The following is a 10,778-nucleotide window of genomic DNA, read 5'->3' as shown; positions in this document are numbered from 1 at the left end:
AAAAATTTGATTAAAAGCATTTTATGGCAAACATATAACTTTATAAACATGTCCAGTGCGATAATACAATTCCATCATATTGGCACAACGGTTACAATTTGAAAAGGAAAGAACTGTATACACAGAACCAAGATTTCTACTTATCTATCTCTAGGTACCAGCTACTAATTACTATATATTACTACCTGTGCAGTCAGCAAACTAATCTAGTATTTACTAAGTTAACCATAATAATTTATTGTTAAGGTTCTTCATTTACATGAATGAATAATTTTGTTTGAATGCATTACTTTTAAACTTGGAACATGTAAATATAACAACAAAAATTACTCATAAAGATAAAATCCAGCCAAATGGTCCATTTGGCACAAAACATAAAGACAAATGATAGTTTTGGAACACATTGATTTGTGGTGTTCATTTTGCCTAGTTTTAGTAGTACAAACAATCACAGTAATTTCAATTTATTTATTCTTACAACTGCTTTGTCTATTCAAAATAATCATGATCACCAGCTGTATTAAAAAGGTATCATGTTCAACCACTCTCTAATCAATTTTGATGAAATGCTGACTGCTGGCAACAAACTGCCAGATTCACAAGGTGTGGTATCATTAACTTCATGTATTTTACTCCCATCTCAAAAGACAATTTCCTCCTAACTCTACTAATCAATACTGCATTTATTTTATCTTAATAAGTCCAACTTGACCTTCCTATGTGGTGAAACATAACTCCCAATCAATACCATATACAATACTGTACATCTCTACGTGATCACGTGTAAGGTTGTCAAAGCATTTCTGTGTTATGTGAATGAGGTCTTGATTTAGTAATGATCTTTCTCTGTATCTACTTCAATTGTAAGTTTGGTAACTCTGCATACAAAATTGCAACCAAACTGACCTGATAAAATTTTATGCAAATACAGGCAGTTTGGGTTGGCTCATAAAATTGAGTTACATATAAACTGGATACAGTAGTTGAGCATGCATCACAAAAGAAATATACATAAAAACCAATGAGCAAAATGAAGCACCTGAAAAGGAGTAAATTAATTAATAAAAATCTTAAGTAACAGACTTCATTTTAACAAATATGTGACAACATACACATGTACATCTCTCTTGTGTATTTAGTCTTGTCTTCACTACATGTAAAAATCTATCTACACAGTTTGACTGTTCAACTAAATTAATCGACAACAAAGTTTTTTTTTAACAAGTAGTGCAAGTATTTTCAGTGCATTTTTAACTGGATTTTTCTACAAAAAATATTTTCTTGATATTTAAAAATTATTTACAGAATAGGAATAAAATGGTTTTGAATACAAATGTATCAAGATGATCATAGAATTAAACATGAATGAACCCAATTACTTTGGAATTCATTCTTTTTGCACAATTTCAGAAAGGCAAAATACATTTTGGAAATTTTGATTTTTTTATAAACTAATTTATCGGCAAAAGTACCGTAGAAATTAATTACAGTGCTTATCTTTTGTTGATAAGATAACATAAGATCTGTGTGTATGCTGCAGCAATACTCTTACTAGCTCTGAACAGAAGCTGAGCATGCTTTACAATATACAATCCTAAGGCTGCTAAAAATAGACTCAAATAATCAATGCATAGGATCAGGCTGTTTGGGGCTGGGGGGAGGAAATAGACTATGACTTGTATTAAATCTTTGACATGCTACATGAAAAATCTATTGCAACCAACCGGTGCATGCAGAATTAATTTTTAGTAAAGTATATGAAAAGACTTAATTCTATTAATTAAGATTTTGGACAAGTCTTTTATGGGTTTCTTTGGTATATATGATAATTTGTATTAAAACAAAAGAGGTGTAAAACATTTAGGCCAATTTTACTGTTAATGGTTCAAGTCTTAGTATTGGACTAATTTTAGGGTGGAAATATATCAAACATCTGACATACAGTACTCAAAAAGAAAATTTAAGACAAAGAGTGATATATATCTTTAAAATGTTTGCTGATTTTACACATTTTCTCCATTGTCCAATACCTAGACTGCACCATCTAACTCAAACACCTTATTTCATTTCCCCCCCACTTATACATGCCATATGCCATCCTGACAAGGTCCATGCAGTAGGATGAAATTGAGATAAAGCTGATGAATGTTTGTTTTAGTTACTTGCACATTCACCAGTCCAGGAAATCATTCTGTGAGAGACACAATGTAGGGATATTCAAAACGTTTCTTCAAACAGGACTGCCACATATATGATCAATATTTCATATTGTGATTTTCCAGTATCAAGTTCTTTTCTATGCCACTAACATTACACATACCAAAAGGATTCACTGAATGACAATATAAACCCAGAATAAAGCTAAACACTATAAATGGTTATCATGCCTGTATAACAATCTATTTCTTTACTTGACTTACAGCATATAAGAGAACTTGGATTGTAATTTGCACTGTTACAGAACATCTTAAAACACCAAAATAACAGGTACTGAAAAATCTTGAATGAATCTTTTTCCCGTGGAATTCAAAATTTTGGCAGATAAGCTTTCCTTATAATAAAAGTGCTAGGTTAATGTTGATATATGTGCTAAAAGAGGAGGCCAAACAAGATTTTTCAATATTAATGCAAATTTTTCAATATCAAAATGAGAACTGTTATTTAGTGACTGTATTATAAACAGTCACAGCGTCCTTGGGGTTTCAAAGCAAATTGAAACTTCCTTGTTTTTCATCCATCTTTTTCGAATCTGATAAACTATCCCATGCTGCAAAATACATGTTGTACAGTAATAGTAGCTGAGAGGCCAGCTACCCTAAGCCTGAAAGCATCACAGACAGAAACCTTGGGGTTAATCCTTGTAGATCAACTTCTTACAAAACCTTGGTGTGCAGGAAGCAGGTACACAAAACCAGAAGTGAACTCCATACTGTCAATCCACCAATTCTCTGGGAGGATCCTGTGGGACCATCTGTCACCGATCCAGCTATAAAATAAAATCATGTATTTATCGTGACTGTTCCACTTTTACATTAATGTTACATGGAATAATTGTGAGTAGTTAATTAATGTTACCATGCACAAAAGCTGCATAATTTTGCTTTACTGTTAAAATTGATGCATACTTTTAAAGAAGGCATTCCAAAGAAGGATAGATACATTTTATTTAAGCTCTAAACAGTTTTCATTACTGCATGACATGTTTAATATGTAAATACTTCAAAATTCATATTGAAGACACATCTACAGTTTTAAAATGCTTCCACAACCATCACTAAACAGCTAGGTTAGTAAATTACCTAATTCAGAAAAATGCGGCATTTAAAATATTTTGCTAGTAAGAACAGGATATAAAGTTAGCTCCAGAAGACAAAAAAGAGACCTGTTAGGTATTTAACTGAAATGGAATTGTTTTAATGGGCCAACATGAAAATTGGCTTTGCAGCCAGACTTAAAGCAAGCCTTGAGGTGGACAATATCCAAATATGCCTCTCTATAGGTTTCTGCCTCTTTAAAATGTAAAGCAACTACATTTTAAGTATTGTTTAAGTAACAGTGCACATTACTACACTATAAATGAAAGTGCACACAGAAAAGAGACAAATGAAGTAGACTAATCATGATGAAAAATACCAAGTTTAGCAACAAAATATATCTACAACTTTCAATACAGCACTATAGGGGGGGGAGTTGAGCAGCAGCCAACCTGTGGAAAACCCTGTTCCCTTTGACCCAAAGGCATATGATGGTGGGGTGATGGTGATATTATCTGCAGGAAACAAGACAACAGTTTAAGACAAGTCAAATCAACAGTATATATATATAGTATGAATACCAATCAGCAGCCTACCACTGCCCTGCCACTGTCTTACTGCCTTACATATAAATAAAACATAACATTCCAGTGATAAACATGCACTTCCTTGTTGTTTTTTTTTTCTCATTGTCTTTAGGCCTTTATCTGTACAACTTAAATATTACTTTGAGTTTGGTCCAAGTCAATAAAAAATTTAGGTATTTTTAAGTATTCCAAAGCCATCATGACCATAAATTTCTATTTAAGGTGAATATATTCTACTCGTACTGTGCTCATGTAAGGATAAGGTTATGTTCTAGAATTTCCATAATAAGCAGTGAGACAATAGTGACAGGTGCAGTTACCACTGCAACATTCTTTTGTACTCAAGCCACCATGCCTAGATGAGTGGAGAGCATGCACGTTAATTTGTTCCAAAATGGTCCATGTAACCATATCTTGTTAACCAGTGTAACATGCAATAAATATGTATATGTAATGTGCCACAAAAACACTGCATCATAGAAAAATAGTTTTTCATGATTTTTGAAATTGCTTCATCTTTTAATTTTCCTTTTCCATTAATGATAATCACTTATAGTTATGTAATATAAAAATATATAAAATTTCAGCAAATATGTTTAGCATAACAAAATCTCTTCAGATATTTCTATGATGTAGAGTTTTTTCATAGTAAAGCATGCAAACTGCAAACATTTCTTCCAATGACCTGAGTGTTATCAACATAGCATGCATCTGAAAAAGTTAGCCCATGTCCCACAAGATGCAGAACTCTTGTCTGTTTGAATAACATGCAAGGGGAGATACAGAATACTGCAGCTGCAAACCATCAAAATACACTTCATATGGTCTACCTTCATTTTGTTCTCTAGGTGCGGGAACAGTGCTAGTTAGACCTACATCTAACACTGCAGAAGGTTTAGAGGAGGTTTTATTTTGGACAGGGATAATCTTCTCCACAACAACTGGCAGTTGTGTTGTTGTTGTTGTGCTACTAGACGTTGTAGATGATGATGATGATGTTGACATTGTTGTCGTTGTAGTACTCCTTGTTGTTGTAGTTGGCTCTGCAACAAAAGGTTGTTTTCTTTTTGTTGGATGTAACTGGGGAGTTGTAGACCCCAAATAAAACACATGCTACAGTATGTACTAGCTAGAAATGCTTCTAATTCCCTTCATGTAATTACTGTAAATATGCAATAAAATAAAGTGAAATGATACTATACTAAAAATCTGTGCTCTGTGTGTGTGTTTGTGTGCATGTGTGTGTACACATCTGTTAAATTTAAGTATGATACAAAAGTAATTGAACATTCTTATAATGTGCATTGATGGCATCTATACTATATAATGTACATATTGTTATGTCCAGAAATCTATGTGCATTCACTTAAAATGACTAAAATATTTAAACATTGCTTAATTTTTAAAAATAATGCCTTTTAAAGCCAATATTAATTTTATGCCTTTTTAACTCAAGGTACAATGTCTTCCTTGTTTTAAGCTATCATTCTGCTCCCCCAAAATATTCAATCCTATAAAAATAATGAACAATGTACACATATTGATTTTACATCTACATTCAATTTGAAAATAAAATGTTAAATGCCATGCTTTGGAAGGTCAAATAATTTTCAGAGTCCAGATAAGCTGTAAAACTGCAAATAGAATGCAGCACAAAACATTCCCTTTGACAAAAACTTGAAAATGGAAAAGCAATAAGAAATGGAAATAATTAATAAATGATAAATAAATAAATAAAATTCTAAAAAAAAAGAAAACAGCTAAAGCTATTAAGGGGGAATGGTACACTTTCCATGTTTGAGGCTTTATAATAATTCAAATTTAAAGGGGTTTAATTCTTTGTAATTACAAAATGAAACAAAATACGCCACAAATGTTATACTTATACCTTCTTATTAGGGCAAGATATTTGAAATAATGCAGTATATCTTCCATGGAATGTCAGACCAAAGAACAAAAGTCTGTTTTTTAAATCACATTAAATTTTTTTCTGAAATTTAGACCAATTGTTTTGGATCACAAGGGCCATATAAACTGTACAAGATATATTTATATTTAAACAAGATATTGGATTATTTGAAAGAATTGTGCAGGAAACTCTTAAATATTCAAACAAACTGATTAAAAATATAGGGGACACAAAATATTGAAAAAAGTTAACCTTTTATGTGAAAACATATTATAATATCTTATGTACAAAATATCTATTCAGGGTTGGTTGCCACAGCAATGCATGCTGTTAAATTCAAAACAAACCACTATGCTGTGTGAATGTGCTGAATCTTATTTTTTAACATTGTTACTTATTTCACAGAGACCAAGATGAACTAGTTTTTTCAATTCTAATGTTTACTGTGTTAACCACTTACTTTTGGACAAGGAGACAGTGGCTTCATCTTGTCCTTCTTCGTTGGCAACTACAAGGCGGTAGTCTCTGAAGTGTTCCTCACTCACATCATGGATGATCAATTTGACAGTGTAGTTAAAATTGCTCACCTGCAAAGTAATATTGTTCAAAACATTACATCTTCATAAAAATATGAGAACATTATGCAAGCCTTTTGCCTAGCTTCTTTAACAAATGAAACACTGTGACACTGGCTTTCTGTCTTTACAACAAATGGTGAGTTCACACAGGCAATAATATAAACTGGTTCTAATGATATTATTTGACATTTTCAGTCTACTGCATTGATCAGCCATGTACCAAGTAAGCAGTATATTTTTAAATGGGTGTTGCTGTGTAAGAGTGCTTTTCCTCATTTCTGAAGATGTAAACCCACTTTAAGTGTATCATCTGGTTTCAAGTTTATGTATAAAATGTGTTCACAATACAATACAATACAATACTCACAGTAGACATGCTGCTATATGCCCCTAGTGTTTGGTCTCCTGTGAGGTTGATGATGCTGCTGTCAGATTTTGAAAAGGACCAAGTGATACTATCAGCAACTGGGTTAGATAGTACATGACACACAATGCTGAACGTCTCCTCACCAACGGAGGCTTCCACTGCATCCGCACACTTAACTATAGGCTTAGCTGAAAGCATAATCATTTCATTAATTTCCTATCATAAAATCCTGAAATCACTCATTTATTATTGATAATTCATCCCATTACCATCTGCATCTATTTTACCCTAAATATGGTGATGTAAAAGGACATTCTAAATGACATAATAATTGTAATTGAATATTTCACATTTCTATTTTTACAGCCCTTCATAAAAGATACAGTGTATATACTGTATGTGGTGTGAGAATTATATTTTTGGCAAAATCATTCTTCACAAGCTTTCCAGGTACTTTTATTTTCATCAAAACTGAGAATTCTTTGCATAGAATTTTCAAAAGATAATTTCATAAATTTTAGTTTAGTGTCATGCATTATCAATTAGACATCACCTACCAGTATGTATACTGAATATTCATATTATTACACTACAATTTGAATGGATCTGTAAACCAATTGTTCCAAAAAGGTTTTAGATATGTGACATTACAGAAATTGAAACACATGAAACACATCCACAATGACATCAACCCTAACCTTTCATTCCAATTATGACATTGGATTCCATGTCCAGGTAGTTAGGAGCAGAGGCAACACACCTCAGCTTTTGATTATTGTCCGATGGGCTCAGCCGCAACACACTGGTGCTAAGAGTGACCGTCTTACTCTGGATAACCAGACCTGCATTGTCTTTTTCAGTTGCTGAAAAAGTCATCAATTTTTTAGAGGTAAAGCTTTAGTTTAAAATCCTGATGACATCAATAAATGAGATAAGCCAGCTTTTCATTTTACAAATGTGTGGAATACTTCAGTCTTAATGGATACCTTGCTGCTGATGTAAAATTGGAAGGAAGGACCAAAACTTTTGCTTCGCCAAATTTATGAAGTAAAACATTCATGATTTCTCAAAGGCATTTACTCACAGACTTCTTGAAGATTGTAAGACCTGGTCACTTCCATGTCCCCTATCATGACCTTGACCTTTGGTGAGGTTCCAATGGCCTTTACCTCACACTCCAGACCATCATTGTCTCCAAACATTACATACTGGCCGTTTGCCAGAGGAAAGGACTGTCCACTTATGGTGGTTCTGACCAGTTTGACATATTTAATAGGACCTAAAGTGAAATTATAAACAGTATTAGTTGATTGTTGCAAATACAAGCACATGTACATGTTTACATACAAGTCCTGCAAAAGCTTGATTTTTGCTTATTCTTGAACCTACATCTATGGACAAGAAAGGTCTTTAAGCCCATTGAGGTTTTAAGTCACAAATTGAAAATGCCAATTAAAATTTCATAAAATGCCAATTAAAATTTCATAAAAAACTGTATAACTTCCAGAAAATTCAACCAATCAGACTTAATTGTTTTCCAACCAAGGCTGAATTTAAGTCCTGTTTTTTCCTGTAAGTTTGAGAACAGTTAGTGATATGGTTTTTCTTTAATGGTCACTATGGTGGCATATTGCCCAAAATAGGATTTCTTTAATTATGATGCAATATTACATAATGCTTTAATTTATAGCATAATCACCACCAATCTTTAATAATGCACTCCAGGTAACATGGATATCTAGACCATTGCAGGTAACGTGGATATTTAGAAAATGTGTCTAGCAAAGGTCTTCAGTGACTGTACATAAAATATTCATTAAATGTAATAATTACAAAAATGTGCATAAGTACCAAAAACTTTCAGCTCTCCCAAAACCATCTGGCTGTTAACTCTGCAGCCAATTGCCCCTGCATCTTCAGGCTGAACAGCTGGAAAATTGTGGTGAAATAAATATCAGAATTACAAAGGTCAACAATGAAGAATTGTTTCGTGTGCCTGTACAATTAAGCAATTAATTTTTCTTTCGGATGGTGTTAAAATCTACATTTTTGTTAAAATTCAAGGAAAGCATATCATATATTGCATGGATATCGCAGAAATATATGACAATAATTGAATGAATACAAGTAATTTCATTGAAATAATAGTCAAAGAAATTGAGTATCTGAAAAGTGACAGCATATGTGTGAATAACATGATCAGTGATCTTCAAATGATACCTGTTATATTAAGATATGATGTGATGTCCTGAAACTGTCCTCTGCTGTTGACATTATTTTTTACATTATATCTCTCTGTTAGCATAAATGGATGCTGAATCATGCCATCATAAATTCTGTACGAGTTTGTATTCACCTGTAAATAATTATAGTCTATATTTGAAAGAAAAATAAAAGTGAAATAAAAGTGAAAAAAAATGTATTCATACTTTTAAATTACTGTAATTTCAAAACACAATGTGAATGAAACATCTTAAAATGTAGACATATTTGTAAAATATAAAACATGGTAACCTATATGTTTGTTATCATATGTTGCAACAGAACTGGAAAATATGCAAATAACACCAACTTCTAAATGTATTAAAATTCCTAAACATAGTACTGAATCTAAATTATGTCCCAGTATGTTATTACACCTCTACTGTTTTAAGCGCTATAGTCGTTTTTTTTTCTTTCAGGGTTTTGACTGAAAGTCTTTCATCATAAATCTTGTTACATTAGAAACACTTCAGGAAAACTAAAAAACAGATCCTTGCTGGAGGTGAACCCTAGGCAAAAACATGAAGCTGCACACTCTGTATTCCAATCTTTAAATTTAAGCATTTTAAACCATGTGAAAATATGCTCCACCTGCCCTTCATTGCAGCCCAAAGGTGGGTTTATGGCTGTGGCTACTTTAAGCCCTTCACATGTGTGGTCATTTAGTCAGACTGTCACCTGCACTGATCATGACTCATATCAAGAATGCTCATGTGTATAAATATATAAATGATTTTTCACTTTTCATTTAACATCTTTGACCTTTTGAAAGATAATTATTTTACTATCTTACACAAATAAATGTACCCATCAACAATTTCCAAAAATACAAAACTTTTTCTGTACATAATGGTGCAAATCTTGAAAAAGTTCATGAAAAAGATACTGGCCATGATTCAGGTTGTACCAGCAGAAAAAAAGTGCACATAGAACTACATGGTGCATTTAATCAGTAGCAGACCCACCCAGCTACAGAGAAGTAAAGGGCAGAGTAATGTGAGCCAGAAACAAACTAAAAACCTCCAGGAATCTTCTGTTGTCAAATCAGCTGGAGGCTTTACAAACACTGATGAAAGGAATAACTCTACCTATAAGAATTGTGCAAGGTTAAATGCCAAGTTAAACTGAGTCCAATCAAGTGGTGTGCCAATAATTTCCCTTTGTCAAATTGATTTCTATGACATGATCTTCAAGTAGGTTAAAGAAAAGTTACTAAATTTCTAATATCATACAAAAACATAGGCAAACCATGTGGTCAGCTTTGATAAGACTACTACTGCAGAAGTATTAATAATTATTTTCATTTAACATGAACAATTCGTAAGCTGAAAAATTGTAAGCCATCCTATGGCAAAGAAAAGCTTTTTTTTAGTAGGATGCATTTGATCCTTTTTATTTTCCATCCACTCAAGACACTGCACACAAACAATCTTTAAAGTTTGGTTTTCATGTTCCCAAAAGTTCCAAACCATCAAAATTCTTTGGCATCTCAAGCCATTATAACATTAGAATGATTTGTGCTTAATTTCTGATTTATTATTTTTTAATTTAATTAATTTATTTTTTTTTGCTTTTATGTGTTAGTCATCCACCTTCTTGTTCTGTTTTAACAATAACAAGCCATAAGACCTTGACAAAAATAAATGCATACTCATTCATTAAGCCAGCTTTTTAACCCTATTCAAGTAAGGCAACCCAAGAACATAAGGAAATTATATCTAACTGTTACTTGCAGCACCTGTTAATTATATCCACTTCTGAGGACTGGTATGATGTGAACTGTGATGCAAGCCCACAGATCAGAGTGACTAAGGTGCCCAG

General features: G+C 32.6%; 1 protein-coding gene across 4 annotated transcripts in view; it reads right to left on the bottom strand.

The window, feature by feature from the left end:
• Positions 1-5: 5 nt before the first annotated feature.
• Positions 6-10,778, bottom strand: part of LOC106165959 (uncharacterized) — a 28,190-nt gene continuing 17,417 nt past the window's right edge. Inside the window, exons 3-11 of one of the 4 annotated variants that reach the window (XM_087019000.1) lie at positions 8,916-9,051; positions 8,547-8,624; positions 7,780-7,974; positions 7,394-7,558; positions 6,696-6,883; positions 6,211-6,337; positions 4,672-4,884; positions 3,707-3,769; positions 6-2,986 (exon numbers count right to left, since the gene is read on the bottom strand). In XM_087019000.1, coding sequence (XP_086875126.1) covers positions 2,874-2,986; positions 3,707-3,769; positions 4,672-4,884; positions 6,211-6,337; positions 6,696-6,883; positions 7,394-7,558; positions 7,780-7,974; positions 8,547-8,624; positions 8,916-9,051 — 1,278 coding nt within the window. In that variant the 3' untranslated portion in view covers positions 6-2,873. The remainder of the gene's footprint in view (positions 2,987-3,706; positions 3,770-4,671; positions 4,885-6,210; positions 6,338-6,695; positions 6,884-7,393; positions 7,559-7,779; positions 7,975-8,546; positions 8,625-8,915; positions 9,052-10,778) is intronic. The other 3 variants (XM_087019005.1, XM_013544342.2, XM_087019013.1) reach the window with 3 other exon arrangements.

This window comes from Lingula anatina, chromosome 1, assembly GCF_051362555.1.
Source record: "Lingula anatina isolate TDL-2025a chromosome 1, LinAna3.0, whole genome shotgun sequence".
Taxonomy (NCBI): Eukaryota; Metazoa; Brachiopoda; class Lingulata; order Lingulida; family Lingulidae; genus Lingula; species Lingula anatina.
The sequence above is the reverse complement of the archived record's forward strand: the minus strand, read 5'-3'. Positions and strand labels throughout refer to the sequence as shown.